This window comes from Mustelus asterias, chromosome 17, assembly GCF_964213995.1.
Source record: "Mustelus asterias chromosome 17, sMusAst1.hap1.1, whole genome shotgun sequence".
NCBI classification, from domain to species: domain Eukaryota; kingdom Metazoa; phylum Chordata; class Chondrichthyes; order Carcharhiniformes; family Triakidae; genus Mustelus; species Mustelus asterias.
The window spans coordinates 3636084-3657002 of record NC_135817.1 but is presented as its reverse complement, the minus strand read 5'-3'; the positions used below and the strand labels follow the sequence as shown (position 1 = coordinate 3657002).

Sequence of the window (20919 nt, the reverse complement as noted above, 5' to 3'; positions counted from 1 at the left end):
TATGTGGCCGCACTCACCTCGAGGAAGTGCATGGCCTGCACAGGAACCTTTGGATCATTGCATTGCTGCACAGCTTAGAGGCAACTTCAGGAATCTGCACCATAACTAAGACCACCTATTTCTACCAGCATACGATTATCTGATCCACCTCACCTTCTGCTGCTGAAACCCTCACCCATGCCTGTGTTACCTCGAGACTTGATTATTCTAATGCCCTCCTACATCCCAACTTCTGTCAATGTGAGGTCATCTAAAACTCTGCTGCTGTATCTTACTTGTTTCTTCAGAAGTAACTCTTCAAATGCAGATAATAAAAATATAACAAAACTTACTCCAACTTATAAATCAAAGAAAGGGTTTAATAAAGAAACTTCATTACTCCCAACTTGGGGCCACACCCTGGGCCACTCACCACAATTCCAAACAGGTTCTTATTTACAGTGAGTCAGCTGGTCAGCTGACCATCACATCACTCTGTAATTGGTTCCATGGTTTACTGGGTCAGCTGACCCTTACAGCTTGTTACCATTGGTCACATTACATCCAAGTTGTCACCAGTTACATTCTAACATTACTCACTCTTATCTTAATTTCATAGAAACATAGAAGATAGGAGCAGGAGGAGGCCATTCGGCCCTTCGAGCCTGCTCCGCCATTCATTACGATCATGGCTGATCATCCAACTCAGTAGCCTAATCCTGCTTTCTCCCCATAACCTTTGATCCCATTCGCCCCCAAGTGCTATATCCAGCCGCCTCTTCAATACATTCAATGTTTTGGCATCAACTACTTCCTGTGGTAATGAATTCGACAGACTCACCACTCTTTGGGTGAAGAAATGTCTCCTCATCTCCATCCTAAATGGTCTACCCCGAATCCTCAGACTGTGACCCCTGGTTCTGGACTCCCCCACCATCGGGAACATCCTCCCTGCATCTACCATTTCCTTATCACCCCAGTGCTTGCTGTCCTAGATTGGCTTCTGGTTAAGCAACACTTTGATTTTATCATTGTAACCCTCATTTTGAAATCTCTCCATGGTTAGACCCTGCCCTATCTCTGTAATCTCCTCCAGCTCCACAGTCCTCAGGGATATCTGCACTCATCTAATTCTGACCTTGTGACCATCCCCAGGTTTAATCAATCCGCCACTGGTGCCTTCAACTGCTGGGGCCCTCAGTTCTGGAATAGCCTTCCTAAATTTCTCTGCCTCTCAACTCCTCTCCCCATCATGACTGCACGCTGCTTCACAGCGCCAGGGACCCAGTTCGATTACAGCCTCAGGTCAGTGTCTGTGTGGTGTTTGCACGTTCTCCCCGTGTCTGTGTATGTTTCCTCCGGGTGCTCCGGTTTCCTCCCGCAGTCCAAAGGTGTGCGGGTTAGGTTGACTGGCCGTGCTAAATTGCCCCTTAGTGTCAGGGGGATTAGCAGGGTGAATAGGTGGGGTTATGGGAATAGGACCTGGGTGGGGTTGTGGTCGGTGCAGACTCAATGGGCCAAAGTACTATAGGTACGAATTACTAGACTCCTCTAAGTATATACCCCTTATACAGCTATGACTGTGTGGCCAAATTCCCCTCCAACTCGGTTTTCAAGTTTGTTGATGACACCACTGTACTGGGTCAAATCTCAAACAATGATGAGACAGAGTACAGGAATGAAATAGAGAATCTGGTGAACTGATGCGATGACCATAATCTCTCCCTCAATGTCAGTAAAATAAAGGAGATTGTCATCGACTTCAGGAAGCGCAGTGGAGAACATGCCCCTGTCTACATCAATGGGGACAAAATAAAAATGGTCGAGAGCTTCAAGTTTTTAGAGTCCAGATCACCAACAACCTGTCCTGGTCCCCCCCCCCATGCCGACACTACAGTTAAGAAAGCCCATCAACGCCTCTACTTTCTCAGAAGACGAAGGAAATTTGGCATGTCAGCTACGACTCTCAGCAACTTTTACAGATGCACCATAGAAAGAATTCTTTCTATTTGTATCACAGCTTGGTATGGGCTCCTACTCTGCCCAAGACCGCAAGGAACTACAGAAGGTTGTGAATGTAGCCCAATGTAGCCTCTCATCCATTGACTCTGTCTACACTTTCCGCTGCCTTGGCAAGGCAGCATAATTAAGGACACCACATACCCCGGACATTCTCTCTTCCACCTTCTTCCGTCAGGAAAAAGATACAAAAGTCTGAGGTCACGTACCAACCGACTCAAGAACAGCTTCTTCCCTGCTGCCATCAGACTTTTGAATGGACCTACCTTGCATTAAGTTGATCTTTCTCTACACCCTAGCTATGACTGTAACACTACATTCTGCATTCTCTCCTTTCCTTCTCTATGAGTGGTATGCTTTGTCCCTGTAGCGCGCAAGAAACAATATTTTTCACTGTATGTTAATACATGTGACAATAATAAATCAAATCAAAAAATGTTTGTTGTGAGGATTGAGACTGTCCATTTCGCTGTCTCTGCCACAACCCTTCTTTGTCCCACGGTTCCCCATTTCAAAGTTACTGTGAAAATCCCCCCGTCACCATACTATGGCGTCTGTTCGGGTACACTGAGGGAGAATTTAGCATGGCCAATGCACCTAACCAGCACGTCTTTCAGAATGTGGGAGGAAACCGGAGCAGCCGGAGGAAACCCACGCAGACACGGGGAGAATGTGCAGACCCAAGCCGGGGAATCGAACCCGGGCCCCTGGCGCTCCGAGGCAGCAGTGCTAACCACTGTGCCGCCTCTACGCATCGTCCCTCTTGCTCCCTCTCAGCTCATCTTGCAAATGAGACCCATTTCCTGCTCTCTTGATCCTATTCCGCTGTGCTAGCTGATATAGGTAAACATTACATACAAACATATCTACGAACAAAAAGCAGGAGTGGGGCCATTCGGCCCCTCGAGCCTGCGTTGCTATTTAATAAGATCCTGGCTGACTTGATAGTAACTTCAAATCTGCATCCTGCCTATCCCTGATAACCTATCGCTCCCTTTGCTTCCCAAGCATCTATCCACCTCTCCCTTAAAAATATTCAAGGACTCTGCTTCCTCACTCTTTTCAGAAAAAGAATTGCAAAGACTCATGACGCTCAGAGAAAAGATTTTGCCTTATCTTCCTTTTAAATGGGCGACACCTTACTTTTAAACAGTCCCCTCTCCTCGTGTACTGAGCCCCTCCATTTAAAACTCCCATCTTTGACCCATCTCAAAAAGATGCACTCTTGGCCCATGTCTGAGCCAGCTACTGTCCCATCTCCGACCTCTATTCACTCCAAAGAAATTGTGAACATGTTGTCCCCCAAATCCTTGCCTATCTATTGCGGCATGGTGACACAGTGGTTAGCACTGCTGCCTCACAGCGCCAGGGACCCGGGTTCGATTCCCGGCCTCGGGTCACTGTCTGTGTGGAGTTTGCACGTTCTCCCCGTGTCTGCGTGGGTTTCCTCCGGGTGCTCCGGTTTCCTCCCGCAGTCCAAAGATGTGCTGGATAGGTTGATTGGTCATGGTAAGTTGTCCCTTAGTATCGGGGGATTAGCAGGGTAAATACGTGGGGTTAGGGGATAGGGCCTGGGTGGGATTGTGGTCGTTGCAGAGTCGATGGGCCGAATGGCCTCCTTCTGCACTGTCGGGATTCTATTCTATCTTTCCTGGAACTCGATGTGTGAAATTGCCAGTCAGGTTTTGCCTCTACCACAGCAGTGATGGAGTTTGATTTAACATCGTGACTTATTCCCTTGCTTGCTGAGACTTTGGTGCAATAAACCTCCTTCCCTTCCCGATTTCTCTCAACTCTTCCAGTGCTACAGTCCTGCCCCAACAGTGTCTGTGATACGAAAGTCAGATACTTTGGGAGACGGTGGTCGGGAATTTCAAATCCCGACAGGCTCCCTCAGCGTTAAAAGCAAAATACCGTGGATGCTGGAATCTGAAACAGATAATGCTGGAAAATCTCAGCGGGTCTGACAGCATTTGTGGAGTGACCCTTCACCAGCGTGCAGAGTTTCCGTGTGCGTGCAGCCTGAGAGCACGCTGAAGATACGTGGACTGGGCCCAGCACACCTGTGCGTAACTGCGTGCAAACCCAGGTCATGTGACCTGGAGCAAAGAACCATCAAGACATGAATTCCAGGCAGCGGACAGGAAAAGGTCACAGATAAGTTCAAAAGTAAGGAGCGGAGAAAGCGATTCCAAGTAGGAAAATGGCTGTGGTTAGTGGACCTTAAGTGAAGAAGGATAAGAAGGAGCCCTCAAGTTCCAAGAAGGCAGCAGAAAGGTTGGCGGCTCTGTGCTTTGGGCTATTGGGGCCAAGGTAGCCCTTTGGAACGATGGTGTTCTGCTCAGCTTGGCCATAGAGCTGACATTGTGCTTGTGAGTTGGTATTTGAGGTGCATACTTGGGAATCCTGGGGAACGGAATCTCAGGAGGTGAGACTGAAACCCTTTGAGGTGGGCTTTTGTGGAGGCCTTCCAAGTTGGAGGAACCTTTGGAGAGAATTTCTATGTTCGACCTTTGAACGGGAAGACTGGATTCCCTCTCGTGAGAGGGAGTTTCAATGCGATTGGTTGACTCATTTTTTTGATTTGATTTATTATTGTCACGTGTATTAGCATACAGTGAAAAGTATTGTTTCTTGTGTGCTATACAGACAAAGCATACCATTCATAGAGAAGGAAAGGAGGGAGTGCAGAATGTAGTGTTGCAGTCATAGCTAGGGTGTAGAGAAAGTTCAACTTAATGCGAAGTAGGTCCATTCAAAAGTCTGATGGCAGCAGGGAAGAAGCTGTTCTTGAGTCGGTTGGTACGTGACCTCAGACTTTTGTATCTTTTTCCTGACAAAAGAAGGTGAAAGAGAGAATGTCCGGGGTGCGTGGGGTCCTTAATTATGCTGGCTGCTTTGCTGAGGCAGCGGGAAGTGTAGACAGAGTCAATGGATGGGAGGATGGTTTGCGTGATGGATTGGGTTTTGTAGTTTCTTGCGGTCTTGGGCAGAGCAGGAGCCATACCAAGCTGTGATACAACCAGAAAGAATGCTTTCTATGGTGCATCTGTAAAAGTTGGTGAGAGTTGTAGCGATCATAATTCTATCTCCTTCACGATAGCATTGGAAAGAGATAGGATCAGGCAGGCTAGGAAAGTGTTTCTCTGGGGCAAAGGGAAATACAGTGTCATCAGGGAGGAAATTAGACGGGTAAATTGGAAGGAGGCATTCTTGAGGAAAAGTACCGAAGGAAAGTGGAGGATTTTCAAGGAATGTTTGTCTGGAGCTCTGCATGACAACGTTCCGATGAGACAGGGGGGTGTTGGTAGGGTACGGGAACCGTGGTGCACGAAGGTTGTGATGAACCTGGTGAATAAGAAAAGAGAGGCGTACAGAAGGTTCAGGGAGCTAGGAGGTGTTAAGGATTTAGAGGAGTATACGGGATGTAGGAAGGAGCTTAAGAAGGAAATTAGGAGAGCGAGAAGGGGTCATGAGAAGGCCTTGGCGGGTAAGATTAAGGAGAATCCCAAGGCTTTCTACAAATATGTCAAGAGTAAAAGGATGAGATGTGAAGGCATAGGACCCTTAAAAGGTGAAGGGGGAAAAGTTTGTGTGGAACCGTTAGAAATGGCGGAGCTGCTTAATGAATACTTTACCTCGGTATTCACGGTGGAAAGGGATCTGGGTGGTTGTACTGCTGGTTTGCGGTGGACAGAAAGGATCGAGCATGTGGACATAAAGAAAGAGGATGTGTTGGAACTATTGAATGGCATCAAGGTTGGTAAGTCGCCGGGACCGGATGGGATGTACCCCAGGTTACTGTGGGAGGCGAGGGAGGAGATTGCGGAGCCTTTGGCGATGATCTTTGCATCGTCGATGGAGACGGGAGAGGTTCCGGAGGATTGGAGGATTGCAGATGTGGTCCCTATATTCAAGAAAGGGAACAGGGACAGCCCGGGAAATTACCGACCGGTGAGTCTAACCTCAGTGGTTGGTAAGTTGATGGAGAGGATCCTGAGAGACAGGATTTATGATCATCTAGAGAAGTTTAGTATGATCAAAAGTAGTCAGCACGGCTTTGTCAAGGGCAGGTCGTGCCTTACGAGCCTGGTTGAGTTCTTTGAAAATGTGACCAAACACATTGACGAAGGAAGAGCGGTGGATGTGGTCTATATGGACTTCAGCAAGGCGTTCGATAAGGTCCCCCATGCAAGACTTCTTGAGAAAGTGAGAGGGCATGGGATCCAAGGGGCTGTTGCCTTGTGGATCCAGAACTGGCTTGCCCGCAGAAGGCAGAGAGTGGCTGTGGAGGGGTCTTTCTCTGCATGGAGGTCAGTGACCAGTGGAGTGCCCCAGGGATCTGTTCTGGGACCCTTGCTGTTTGTCATTTTCATAAATGACCTGGATGAGGAAGTGGAGGGATGGGTTGGTAAGTTTGCTGACGACACCAAGGTAGGTGGTGTTGTGGATAGTTTGGAGGGATGTCAGAAGTTGCAGCGAGACATAGATAGAATGCAAGACTGGGCGGAGAAGTGGCAGATGGACTTCAACCCGGGTAAGTGTGTGGTGATCCATTTTGGCAGATCCAATGGGATGAAGCAGCAGTATAATATGAAGGGTACCATTCTTAGCAGTGTAGAGGATCAGAAGAACCTTGGGGTCCGGGTCCATAGGACTCTTAAATCGGCCTCGCAGGTGGAGGATACGGTCAAGAAGGCGTACGGCGTACTGGCCTTCATTAATCGAGGGATTGAGTTTAGGAGTCGGGAGATAATGCTGCAGCTTTATAGGACCCTGGTTAGACCCCACTTGGAGTACTGCGCGCAGTTCTGGTCACCTCATTACAGGAAAGATGTTGAAGCCATTGAAAGGGTGCAGAGGAGATTTACAAGGATGTTGCCTGGATTGGGGGGCATGCCTTATGAGGATAGGTTGAGGGAGCTTGGTCTCTTCTCCCTGGAGAGATGAAGGATGAGAGGTGACCTGATAGAGGTTTACAAGATGTTGAGAGGTCTGGATAGGGTAGACTCTCAGAGGCTATTTCCAAGGGCTGAAATGGTTGCTACGAGAGGACACAGGTTTAAGGTGCTGGGGGGTAGGTACAGAGGAGATGTCAGGGGTAAGTTTTTCACTCAGAGGGTGGTGGGTGAGTGGAATCGGCTGACGTCGGTGGTGGTGGAGGCAAACTCGTTGGGGTCTTTTAAGAGACTTCTGGATGAGTACATGGGATTTAATGGGATTGAGGGCTATAGATAGGCCTAGAGGTGGGGATGTGATCGGCGCAACTTGTGGGCCGAAGGGCCTGTTTGTGCTGTGGCTTTCTATGTTCTATGTAGCTGACATGCCAAATTCCTTTGTCTTCTGCAAAAGTTGGTGGGCTTTCTTAATTATAGTGTCGGCATGGGGGGGGGGGGGACCAGGACAGGTTGTTGGTGATCTGGACACCTAAAAACCTGTAGCTCTCACAGTGTTTACTGACATCTGGATGGTTTGTTGAAAAATCCGGGGGATCTGTCTTGGTTGCGTTTGCCATTGAATGTGTTTAGTGATGTGCTCCGCCCCCGTTTGTCTATTATTCCACATGTACCTCGTATAAACCTTGAATAGTAGAGTGCAAGATAAATATTGTGAATGGCTTTATCATTCTGACCTTATATGGCAAAATGTATTTTTTGTTTGTTCAAGGTGGACTCTTGTGGCTTTATCCCTTAGCAAGTGATTGAATCTCAAATTTTGTCCACTTATCAAAACATTATTGGTTCCTAACCGGATCTTACCAACAATTTGGGGAGCTTTGTCTAGGGCCATACCATTTTGCATTAGCCTCTTGTGTGCCCCCAATCCTTTTAAACATAGAAGATAGGAGCAGGAGGAGGCCATTCGGCCCTTCGAGCCTGCTCCGCCATTCATTACGATCATGGCTGATCATCCAACTCAATAGCCTAATCCTGCTTTCTCCCCATAACCTTTGATCCCATTCGCCCCAAGTGCTATATCCAGCTGCCTCTTCAATACATTCAATGTTTTGGCATCAACTGCTTCCTGTGGTAATGAATTCCACAGGCTCACCTCTCTTTGGGTGAAGAAATGTCTCCTCATCTCCGTCCCTCTTGCCCCACCATTGGCAGCTGTGTCTTCAGTTGCCTTCAGCTACCCGAGCACTGAAATTCCCTTGCTTCCTGTTTTTTTCCTGAATCCACCTTGTGGACAAAGATTTTGTCACCTCTCTTACCATTCAGGAGAAGCTTTATGACCCAGAGAGTGGTTGGAATGAGCTACCAGGAGTTAAGGTGGGCTGAACGGTCTTCTTCTGCATCATAGGGATTTTACGGAGCTTCTTGTGTGGAGGCGCAGAGGTCGTTCTTGATTAGTTGTGGCTTAGGGGCTCAAGTTTCACTCTGGACAATTGAGTGCATCACCTGCAGCACCGAGGGAGTGCCGCACTGTTTGTGCTGCTGTCTTTTGGAGGAGAGGGTTAAATTGAAGACCTGTCTGCCATCTTGTGTGGATGTATAACACCCATGCACCCGTGGCACTAGTTTGACAGGGGGAGGGGGAGGGGTGGATAAACACAGCAGGTCTGGCAGCATCAGCGGAGAGAGAAACAGAGTTAACATGTCGAGTCTGATCAGGGAGATCAGGATGGCCAGTTGCTGTCTGATGAGGCCTCATAAAATCTTTATTTTCCCAACACTGGCGCACTGGTTAGCACTGCTGACTCACAGCGCCGGGGACCTGGGTTCGATTCCCGGCTTGGGTCACTGTCTGTTTGGAGTTTGCACATTCTCCCCGTGTCTGCGTGGGTTTCCTCCGGGTGCTCCGGTTTCCTCCCACAGTCCAAAGATATGCGGGTTAGGTGATTGGCCATGCTAAATTGACCCTAGTTTTGGGGGGGATTAGCAGGGTAAATACGTGGTGTTCCGGGGATAGGGTGGGATTGTTGTTGGCGCAGACGTAATGGGCCGAATGGCCCCCTTCTGCACTCTAGGGATTCTATGAACAAAGAACAAGAACAAAGAACAATACAGCACAGGAACAGGCCCTTCGGCCCTCCAAGCCCGCGCCGCTCCCTGGTCCAAACTAGACCATTCTTTTGTATCCCTCCATTCCCACTCTGTTCATATGGCTGTCTAGATAAGTCTTAAACGTTCCCATGATTCTATGAACTGTGCAAAGTAAATGAACAGAGGTGATACTGGTGAAGATAACCCGCAGAAGAAACAATTTTCTTACTTTCATTAGATGTCCTCAGTATAGAGGGAGTACAGCAAAGGTTTACCAGGCTGATTCCTGGGATGGCAGGTCTGTCATATGAGGAGAGACTAAGTCAGTTAGGATTATATTCGCTGGAGTTTAGAAGAGTGAGAGGGGATCTCATAGAAACTTATAAAATTCTAACAGGGTTAGACGGGGTAGATTCAGGAAGAATGTTCCCGATGTTGGAGGAGTCCAGAACTAGGGGTCATAGTTTGAGGATAAGGGGTAAACCTTTTAAAACTGAGGTGAGGAGAAATTTCTTCACCCAGAGGGTGGTGAATGTGTTGAATTCACTCCCACAGAATGTAGTTGACGCCAAAACGTTGTCTGATTTCAAGAAGAAATTAGATATAGCTCTTGGGGCTAAAGGGATCAAGGGATATGGGGGGGAATGGGGGGAGATCAGGATATTGAATTCGAAGATCAGCCATGATCAAAACGAAGGGCCGAATGGCCTTCTCCTCTCCGAAAGACGTGCTGGTTAGATGCATTAGCCATCTCAATCATGCCTTAGTGTACCCGAACAGGTGCCGGATTGTGGCCTCTTTTTAGGTCAAACCGAATAAACAAACTCAAATTAAGTCAGGACAAAGTAAAAGGGGCAGCTCCCCAAAAGGAGGGGGAACAGCCCGAACAAAAATCAAAGTACAAAGGAAACTTAAAAACATCAAATTAAAATGTGATTATTAGGGTCGATAACGCACCCCAACCCCTGCAGTGCCCAACGGGCGCGGAAGGTGTCAACCGCACCCGTGGACACCGCATGCTCCCTCTCCAGGGACACCTGGTCGCGAACGTAGCCGCGGTAGAGGGGCAGACAGTCGGGATGGACGGCCCCCTCGATCGCCCGCTGCCTGGACCTGTAAATGACACGTTTCACCAGGCCCAGGGTGCCGGAGTGTGGCGACTAGGGGATTTTCACAGTAACTTCATTGCAGTGTTAATGTAAGCCGACTTGTGACACTAATCAATAAATGTTAAACTTCCTGCTTCTATTTTTGAATTTGGCATGTCAGCTACGACTCTCACCAACGTTTACAGATGTTCTGGCAGAAAGGGTGGTGGAAGCAGATTGAACAGTAAGTGGAAGGGGAACACTGGTGGCACAGTGGTTAGCACCGCTGCCTCACAGCGCCAAGGACCAGGGTTCACTTCCCGGCTTGGGTCACTGTCTGTGTGGAGTTTGCACATTCTCCCCGTGTCTGCGTGGGTTTCCTCCGGGTGCTCTGGTTTCCTCCCACAGTGTGAAAGATGTGCTGGTTAGGTGAATTGGCCATGCTAAATTCTTCCTCAGTGTTACCCGAACAGGCACCGGACTGTGGCTACCAGGGGATTTTCACAGTAACTTCATTGCAGTGTGAATGTAAGTCTACTTTTGAATGGACCTACCTCGCATTAAGTTGATCTTTCTCTACACCCTAGCTATGACTGTAACATTACATTCTGCACTCTCTCCTTTCCTTCTCTATGAACGGCATGCTTTGTCTGTATAGCGCGCAAGAAACAATACTTTTCACTGTAGCTAATACATGCGACAATAATAAACCAAATCAAAATCAAATCAAATCTATTTTCTATGTTTTGCTGATGTGGAATGTTCTGGCTGAAAGGGTGGTGGAAGCAGGTTGAATAGTAAGTGGGAGGGGAACATTGCAGGGCTAGGGCTGGCTGGCTGGGAGGTTGACATGGATAGGATTGGAGACATGGATAGCATTGGGAGCATGGGTAGGATTGGGGACATGGATAGGATTGAGGGCACGGATAGGATTGGGGGCACGGATAGGATTGGGAGCACGGATTAGACCAGAAGACCATAAGACATAGGAGCAGAATTAGGCCACTCGGCCCATCGAGTCTGCTCCATCATTCAATCATGGTTGATATTTTTTCTCATCCCCATTCTCCTGCCTTTTCCCCATAATCCCTGATCCCCTTATTAATCAAGAACCTATCAATCTCTGTCTTAAAGACACTCAATGATCCGGCCTCCACAGCCTTCTGCGGCAAAGAGTTCCACAGATTCACCACTCTCTGGCTGAAGAAATTCCTCCTCATCTCTGTTTTAAAGCTTCATCCCTTTAGTCTGAGGCTGTCTCCTCTGGTTCTAGTTTTTCCAACTAGTGGAAACATCCTCTCCACGTCCACTCTATCCAGGCCTCGCAGTATCCTGAAGTTTCAATAAGATCCCCCCTCATCCTTCTAAACTCCAACGAGCACAGACCCAGAGTCCTCAACCGTTCCTCATACAACAAGCTCTTCATTCCAGGTATCATTCTTGTGAGCCTCCTCTGGACTCTTTCCAAGGCCAGCACATCCTTCCTTAGATATGTGGCCCAAAACTGTTCACAATACACCAAATGGCGTCTGACCAGAGCCTTATACAGACTCAGAAGTACATCCCTGCTCTTGTATTCCAGCCCTCTCGACATGAGTGCTAACATTGCATTTACCTTCCCAACTGCCGACAGAAACTGCACGTTAACCTTAAGAGAATCTTGAACAATGACTCCCAAGCCCCTTTGTGTTTCTGATTTCCTGAACATTTTCCAATTTGGAAAATAGTCTATGCCTCCATTCCTCCTTCCAAAGTACATAACCTCACACTTTTCCTCATTGTATTCCATCTGCCACTTCTTTGCTCACTCTCCTAACCTGTCCAAGTCCTTCTGCAGCCCCCCTGCTCCCCCAATACTACCTGTCCCTCTACATATCTTTGTATCATCTGCAAACTTAGCAACAGTGCCTTCAGTTCCTCCTTCCAAATCGTTAATGTATATTGTGAAAAGTTGTGGTCCCAGCACTGACCCCTGAGGCACACCACCAGTCACCTGCTGCCATCCTGAAAAAGACCCCTTTATCCCCACTCTCTGCCTTCTGCCAGTCAGCCAATCCTCTATCCATGCCAGGATCTTACCCATAACACCATGGGCTCTTAACGTATTTAACAGTCTCCTTTGCGACACCTTGTCAAAGGCCTTCTGGAAATCTAAATACATCACGTCCGATTCTCCTTTATCTAACTTCCTTGTTACCTCCTCAAAGAACTCTAACAGATTTGTCAGACATGACCTCCCCTTGATGAAGCCGTACTCACTCAGTCCTATTTTATCATGCACTTCCAAGTACTCTGCGATCTCATCTTTTATGATGGACTCTAAAATCTTGCCAATGACCAAAGTCAGGCTAACCGGCCTATAATTTCCCATCTGCTGCCTCCCTCCCTTCTTAAACAGCGATGTTATATTCGATACTTTCCAGTCCTCTGGTATCCTTCCTGCCTCCAGTGATTCCTGAAAGATCACCCCAACGCCTCCACAATTTCTCAGCTATTTCTTTTAGAACCTTGGGGTGTAGTCCATCCGGTCCAGGTGATTTATCCAACTTCAGACCTTTCAGTTTCCCCAGAACCTTCTCCTTAGTGATGGTCACTGCACTCACCTGTGCCCCCTGATTCTCCTGGAGCTCTGGCATCCCACTGGTGTCTTCCACCGTGAAGACTGATGCAAAGTAACTATTCAGTTCCTCTGCCATTGCTTTGTTTCCTATTATTACTTCTCCAGCCTCATTTTCCAGTGGTCCAAATTTTGCCTCTACCTTTTATATATGGAAAAAAAGCTCTTCCTATCTTCTTTTATATTACCAGCTGGCTTACACTCATATTTCATCTTCTCTCCCCTTATTGCTTTTCTAGTTGTCCTCTGCTTGCTTTTAAAGGCTTCCCAATCCTCTGGCTTCCCACTAATCCTCGCCACTTTGTATGCTTTTTCCTTTTGCTTTTATCCTGTCCTTGACTTCCCTCGTCAGCCATGGATGCCTCATCCTCCCCTCAGCATGTTTTCTCCTCCTTGGGATGAATTTCTATTGTTCCTCCCAAATAACTCCCAAAAACTCCTGCCATTGCTGTTCCACTGTCTTCCCTGCTAGGCTCCCTTTCCAATCAACTCTGGCCAGCTCCTCCCTCATGTCTTTGTAGTTACCTTTATTTAATTGTGATACCGTTACATCTGATTCTAGCTTCTCCCTCTCAAACTGCAGGGTAAATTCTATCATATTGTGGTCACTGTTCCCTAAGGGTTCCTTCACCTTAAGTTCCCTAATCAAATCTGCCTCATTACACATCACCAAATCCAGAATTGCCTGTTCCCTAGTAGGCTCTGTCACAAGCTGCTCCAAAAAAACCCATTTCTTAGACATTCCACAAATTTGTTTTCTTGGGATCCACTGCCTACCTGATTTTCCCAGTCAACCTGCATATTGAAGTCTCCCATGATTATTGTAATATTGCCTTTTTTATTTGCCTTTTCTATCTCCTGATTTATTTTCTGCCCACATCCTGACAACTGCGAGCGGGCCTGTACATAACTCACATCAGGGTCTTTTTACCTTTGCGATTCCTCAACTCTACCCACAGAGATTCTATGCCTTCTGATCCTATATCACTTCTTGCTATCGATTTAACTTCATTCCTTACTAACAATGCAACCCCGCCCCCTTTGCCCATTTGCGTGTCCTTCCGATAGGACACATATCCTTGGATATTTAGATCCCAGCCCTGATCCCCTTGCAGCCACGTCTCTGTGATGCCCACAACATCGTACCGGCCAATTTCAATGTGCGCAACAAGCTCATCTATCTTGTTCCGTATACTGCGTGCATTTAGGTACAACACCCTCCGTGTTGACCACCTCCTTCTCATACTTGTCACCTTCTTTGCTCTGCCTGAGGTTAGATTCCTGCCACCTTCTATACTCTCTGTTCTATTACGTGGTCTGGAAACTTTACTAACCTCTCCTGAGCCCCCAGCTCTATTAACCTGCACTTCATAGAATCATCATAGAAACCCTACAGTGCAGAAGGAGGCCATTCGGCCCATCGAGTCTGCACCGACCACAATCCCACCCAGGCCCTACCCCCACATATTTTACCCGCTAATCTACATATCCCAGGACTCTAAGGGGCAATTTTTAACCTGGCCAATCAACCTAACCCGCACATCTTTGGACTGTGGGAGGAAACCGGAGCACCCGGAGGAAACCCACGCAGACACGAGGAGAATGTACAAACTCCACACAGACAGTGACCCGAGCCGGGAATCGAACCCGGGACTCTGGAGCTGTGAAGCAGCAGTGCTAACCACTGTGCTACCGTGCCGCCCTTCTACCCTCTCCTTTAACTTTGATTTTCTAATTTTCCACACAACTGAACCCTCCCCCCAACTATTTAGTTTAAAGACCTATCTACAGCCCTAGTTATACGATTCGCCAGGACTCTGGTCCCAGCATGATTCAGATGAAGACCATCCCATCGGAACAGGCCCCCTCTTCCCCAATACTGGTGGCAATGTCCCATGAATTCAAACCCACTCCTCCCACACCACTCTTTGAGCCACGCAATTACCTCCTTAATCTTATTGACCCTGTGCCAGTTAGGGCATGGATAGGATTGGGGGCATGGATAGGATTGGGGGCATGGATAGGATTGGGGGCAAGGTAGGATTGGGGGCACGGATAGGATTGGGGGCACGGATAGGATTGGGGACACGGATAGGATTGGGGGCAAGGTAGGATTGGGGGCACGGATAGGATTGGGGGCACGGATAGGATTGGGGGCACGGATAGGATTGGGGGCACGGATAGGATTGGGGGCACGGATAGGATTGGGGGCACGGATAGGATTGGGGACACGGATAGGGTTAGGGGCAAGGTAGGATTGGGGGCAAGGTAGGATTGGGGGCATGGATAGGATTGGGGGCACGGATAGGATTGGGGGCACGGATAGGATTGGGGGCACGGATAGAATTGGGGGCACGGATAGGATTGGGGGCACGGATAGGATTGGGGACACGGATAGGATTGGGGGCACGGATAGGATTGGGGGCACGGATAGGATTGGGGGCACGGATAGGATTGGGGGCACGGATAGGATTGGGGGCACGGATAGGATTGGGGACACGGATAGGGTTAGGGGCAAGGTAGGATTGGGGGCAAGGTAGGATTGGGGGCATGGATAGGATTGGGGGCACGGATAGGATTGGGGGCACGGATAGGATTGGGGGCACGGATAGAATTGGGGGCACGGATAGGATTGGGGGCATGGATAGGATTGGGGGCACGGATAGGATTGGGGGCACGGATAGGATTGGGGGCACGGATAGGATTGGGGGCACGGATAGGATTGGGGGCACGGATAGAATTGGGGGCAAGGTAGGATTGGGGGCATGGAGAGGATTGGGGGCACAGATAGGATTGGGGGCACGGATAGGATTGGGGGCACGGATAGGATTGGGGGGCACGGATAGGATTGGGGGGCACGGATAGGATTGGGGGGCACGGATAGGATTGGGGGGCATGGATAGGATTGGGGGCACGGATAGGATTGGGGGCACGGAGAGGATTGGGGGGCATGGATAGGATTGGGGGGCATGGATAGGATTAGGGGCAAGGTAGGATTGGGGGCACGGATAGTATTGGGGGCACAGATAGCATTGGGGGCGCGGATAGCATTGGGGGCACGGATAGCATTAGGGGCACGGATAGGATTGGGGGCACGGATGGGATTGGGGGGCACGGATAGCATTAGGGGCACGGTAGGATTGGGGGCACGGATAGGATTGGGGGCACGGATAGGATTGGGGGGCATGGATAGGATTGGGGGCACGGATAGGATTGGGGGGCATGGATAGCATTGGGGGCACGGATAGGATAGGGGTCCTGGCTGGGCTGAATGGCCACTCAGTGTGTGTGTTGGGTTGCTGTGTGTGGCAGTGCCCAGCAGGGTGAGTGAGTAGCTGTGCTAGAGGCTGGCTAGGGGCTGGGAGAGGGGAGGAGTTGCTAAGTTGTCCCAGTGTGTTGCAGGTGGAAGGTAGCTGGCCCCGGGACTCAGCACACACACTGATCGCTGCTAATCTCACACCGCCCGAGGGAGCTTCCCCCCGGCCACAGGGAGAGCCCGGGGCTGGAGCCGGAGCACGGGGCTGGAGCCCGCAGCCCGGAGCCGCTCTCCTCCCCATGCCCGGGGAAGGTGTGCGCACAAAGGGAGCGGCTGGCCCGCAGCAGCAGCCGGCAATGGGCGAGCAGCTCCCGGGCACGGAGCGCAGGGGAGCCGAGGCTTGCCGCTGTGTGGAGGTGGCTCTGAGCGGGGGAGCGCCCTGGGGATTCAGCCTGCGAGGGGGACGCGAACACAAAGAACCCCTGCTCATCACCAAGGTAAGAGCTGCCTCTCCTCACTCACTCACTCCTGTCGGTGTCCCTCATACCTACCTATCCAAATCCCCTGCCCCTGGTCACCCACCCCTTCCTGTGCCCCTCACTCCTCCCCATGTCCCTCACACCTACCTACCTGCCCAAATCCCCAGCCCTCTGTTCACTCACCCCTTCCCGTGCCCCTCCCTCACCCCTTCCCGTGCCCCTCCCTCACCCCTTCCCATGCCCCTCCCTCACCCCTTCCCGTGCCCCTCCCTCACCCCTTCCCGTGCCCCTCCCTCACCCCTTCCCGTGCCCCTCCCTCACCCCTTCCCCTGCCCCTCCCTCCCTCACCCCTTCCCGTGCCCCTCCCTCCCTCACCCCTTCCCGTGCCCCTCCCTCCCTCACCCCTTCCCGTACCCCTTCCCGTGCCCCTCCCTCCCTCACCCCTTCCCGTGCCCCTCCCTCACCCCTTCCCATGCCCCTCCCTCACCCCTTCCCGTGCCCCTCCCTCACCCCTTCCCGTGCCCCTCCCTCACCCCTTCCCGTGCCCCTCCCTCACCCCTTCCCGTGCCCCTCCCTCACCCCTTCCCGTGCCCCTCCCTCACCCCTTCCCGTGCCCCTCCCTCACCCCTTCCCGTGCCCCTCCCTCACCCCTTCCCATGCCCCTCCCTCACCCCTTCCCGTGCCCCTCCCTCACCCCTTCCCGTGTCCCTCCCTCACCCCTTCCCGTGTCCCTCACACCTTCCTGTCCAAATCTCTAGCCCTCTCTGCCTCTGAGTCCAAATATATCTGTTGACTGCAAATGTATCTGTTGTCTTCACCATCCTGCAGCCAGAGGCTGACTCCGGAGTGCAGCGCCGAGGGAGGGCGACACTGTCAGAGGTGCCCTCCTTCTGATGGGACCTTAAATGTTCTCTTGGGTGGAGGTGTAATGACATTAATTCTCAGAGTAGGGCTGTGGTGATTGTCCCTTTAAGGGCAACACAACAGAAGAGGGTGACCTGGCTTGGGAGACCCATTTGAACTGAGAGTGGGTGATTACCTCAGGGGGTGAAGTCCTCTCTTGGGCAGAAGACAGTCTGAAGACATGTAGAAGACATGTAGGGACTGGGGGCAGCTTGTGGGCTGTCGGCCTGTGTACAGCTCTAATTTGTACACACCCTTTGTGTTCCTGACAAAGTCTGTGAACGTGTGGCATTACAAGGGCCGTGGTCGATATTTATCCTTCAATCCACATCATAAAAACAGAACATTTGAATGTTATCATCTGACTGTTTGTGGGACTTGCTCTGAGCAAATTAACTATTGTGTTTCCTACAATAGTGACTACCCTTCAAAATTGCTCTACTGGAGTGCTTTGGGATGCCGTGACGTTGCGAGAGGGGTTTCTAAATTGCAAGTTATTTTTCCTCTTTAAGATTTGAATTTATAAAGAGGCTTATCCCACGACAACCCAGGGAACTGAACAGCCCGAATGAATAACAATTGCTATTTTGTAGGAAACTGTTCAGACAGTTTGCACATTAGCCAGTTCCCCCACACAGCAATGAGATAGGCCTGTCCGCCGTATTGGTTGAAGGATGAATGTTGATTTATTCTCAGGGTTGTGGTTCCACTGGCAAGGTCAGCCTTTATTGCCCATCCCATGTTGCCCTCGAAGGTGGTGGTGAGCTACCTCCTGGGGTGGCACAGTGGTTAACACTGCTGCCTCACAGCGCCAGAGACCTGGGTTCGATTCCCAGCCTTGAGTCACTGCCTGCGCGGAGTCTGCACATTCTTCCCCCGTGGGTTTCCTCCGGGTGCTCCGGTTTTCTCCCACAGATGTGCTGGTTAGGCGCATTGGCCATGCTAAAAATTCTCTCTCAGTGCACCCGAACAGGCACTGGAGTGTGGCAACAAGGGGATTTTCACAGTAACTTCGTTGCAGTGTTAATGTAAGCCTACTTGTGATTAATAAATAAACTTTAACTTTAAAAAAAGCTTTTTAACTGAACCTCTGCAGTCTGCATGATGAATATACATTCAGGTTGCTATAAGGAATTGCAGGATTTTGACCAGTGATGGTGAAGGAATGATGATGTATGTCCAAGTCTGGAACACTCTTTCTTTGATAAACAACCTTTTACATCGAAATGAAGGCAGCAAATTGGCCTTTAGTTTAACATCTCATCTGAAAGATGACAATTTTCACCATGCTGTTCTTCTGCTTACTTTCCTCTCCACTGTTATATTTAACAATCAGCCTGGGTTATATACTCAAGTTACAAAATGTGGTTTGAATCCATAACCACCTGTTTCGGAGATAAATGCCCCCAACGCATCCAAACTGCCAGTTGGTGACAAAGATTGACAATATTATTTTAGTTAAAGTTTATTTATTAGTCACAAGTAAGGCTTACATTCACACTGCAATGAAGTTACTATGAAAATCCCCTAGTCGCCACACTCCCAACACCTGTTTGGGTACAAGGAGGGAGAATTTAGCATGGCCAATCCACCTAACCAGCATGTCTTTCGCACAATGGGAGGAAACCCCATGCAGACATAGAAATCATAGAAAATCATAGAAACCCTACAGTGCAGAAGGAGGCCATTCGGCCCATCAAGTCTGCACCGACCACAATCCCACCCAGGCCCTACCCCCACATATTTTACCCGCTAATCCCTCTAACCTACGCATCCCAGGACTCTAAGGCATTTTTTTTTTAACCTGGCCAATCAACTTAACCCGCACATCTTTGGACTGTGGGAGGAAACCGGAGCACCCGGAGGAAACCCACGCAGACACAAGGAGAATGTGCAAATTCCACACAGACAGTGACCCGAGCCGGGAATCGAACCCGGGTCCTTGGCGCTGTGAGGCAGCAGTGCTAACCACCGTGCCACCTGACAAACACTGAACAGCTTGCCGTGCCATTTATTGGCATACCATTTTCTTTAATTGGTTAACAATAGTGAAAGAAGAAGGTGTTCAGCATTTAATGTTTATCCACTAATATTTACGTGTTTAAATTGTCTGTGCCACTGTGGTAAGTGCTGTACTGGTGGTTATTGTACTGCTGGCCAGGATACAACCTTTACACGTTTTATACAATGAAACAGCTCTCAATGATTGTGTGTGACTAAGCCATCTGGTAAAGGTGACTCGATACTAACAGGATACACATCCCATTGCTCCTTAACGTTTGTGTAAATTGAAGCTTTCCGTTTACAATCATCTCAACTTCTTTCCAAAAGGAGGCAGGAGAGGAAAATATTTCCAACGCGACCTGTGTGTGTGTTCTCCGTATTGGAAATCAATCTGAGAATGTATTAATCCACCGAACTCTCGATCCGTCAATGAGATTGTTGTGTGTATTTTTTTCTGTTGGACGATCTGTTGAAATGTCTAATACTAGGGCACGTGCACTTAAGGTGAGAGGAGGGGAAGATTCAAAGGAGATGTGAAGGGCAAGTTTTTTTACAGGGAGCGTGGTAGGTGTCTGGAACCGGCTGCCACGGGTGGTGGCGCAGGCAGATACGATAGGGGCATTTAAGGGGCTTTTAGATAAGCACATGAATTTGCAAGGATAGAGGGATATGGAGTAAGGGCAGGCAGAAGGGATTAGTTTAATTTGGCATCATGTTTGGCACAACATTGTGAAATCATAGAAATCATAGAAACCCTACAGTACAGAAAGAGGCCATTCGGCCCATCGAGTCTGCACCGACCACAAACCCACCCAGGCCCTACCCCCATATCCCTACAGATTTACCCACTAATCCCTCTAACCTACGCATCACAGGACACTAAGGGCAATTTAAGCATGGCCAATCAACCTAACCCGCACATCTTTGGACTGTGGGAGGAAACCGGAGCACCCGGAGGAAACCCACGCAGACATGAGGAGAATGTGCAAACTCCACACAGACAGTGACCCAAGCCGGGAATCGAACCCGGGTCCCTGGAGCTGTGAAGCAGCAGTGCTAACCACTGTGCTACCGTGCCGCCCACACGTGGGCCGATGGGCCTGTTCCTCTGCTGCACTGTCCTATGTTCTATGTGGGATCCTTGATGAGAAGAATTTCCTGCCCAGTGTGAAACCTGCTGGCGTGATTGTTGGTTTGGAATTGGAACGAACAGGTTCTGCATGTTACAGTATACAGGTCTCGAAACGCAGGTTCTGTTTTCTCCCCCTTACAGATGCTGCTAAGTTTTTTGGTTTCAGATTCCCGCAGCTGCATTATTTTGCTTTTGTTACGATGTGTGTTCTGTATTGGGAGCGCTTTGCTTTGTAAAGAGAGCTGGTGTTCTCAGTGTGATGATTATAGACCATTTCATTGTATCTCCTGTTGTAAAAGGACTGACTGCATTGTGAAATGTTATAAAAAGGATTCAGAGTGGTCAGTGTCTGGATTTCAAAGTTAAAACACCCACCCTTCATAATTTACCAACATCACAACAGTGACTACACATCAAAATAATATTCCTTTGGCTGTACAATACTTTGAGAGATCT

General features: G+C 49.3%; 2 protein-coding genes across 2 annotated transcripts in view; both read left to right on the top strand.

Annotated features, from left to right (window-relative positions):
* The window catches only part of wdfy2 (WD repeat and FYVE domain containing 2), a 187790-nt gene that overhangs the window by 156649 nt on the left and 10222 nt on the right, over nucleotides 1–20919 (top strand). The window lies entirely within an intron of this gene.
* LOC144506219 (protein Shroom2-like) overlaps nucleotides 16096–20919 on the top strand; it is a 191346-nt gene continuing 186522 nt past the window's right edge. Inside the window, exon 1 of the mRNA XM_078232079.1 lies at nucleotides 16096–16442. Coding sequence (XP_078088205.1) covers nucleotides 16245–16442 — 198 coding nt within the window. The 5' untranslated portion in view covers nucleotides 16096–16244. The remainder of the gene's footprint in view (nucleotides 16443–20919) is intronic.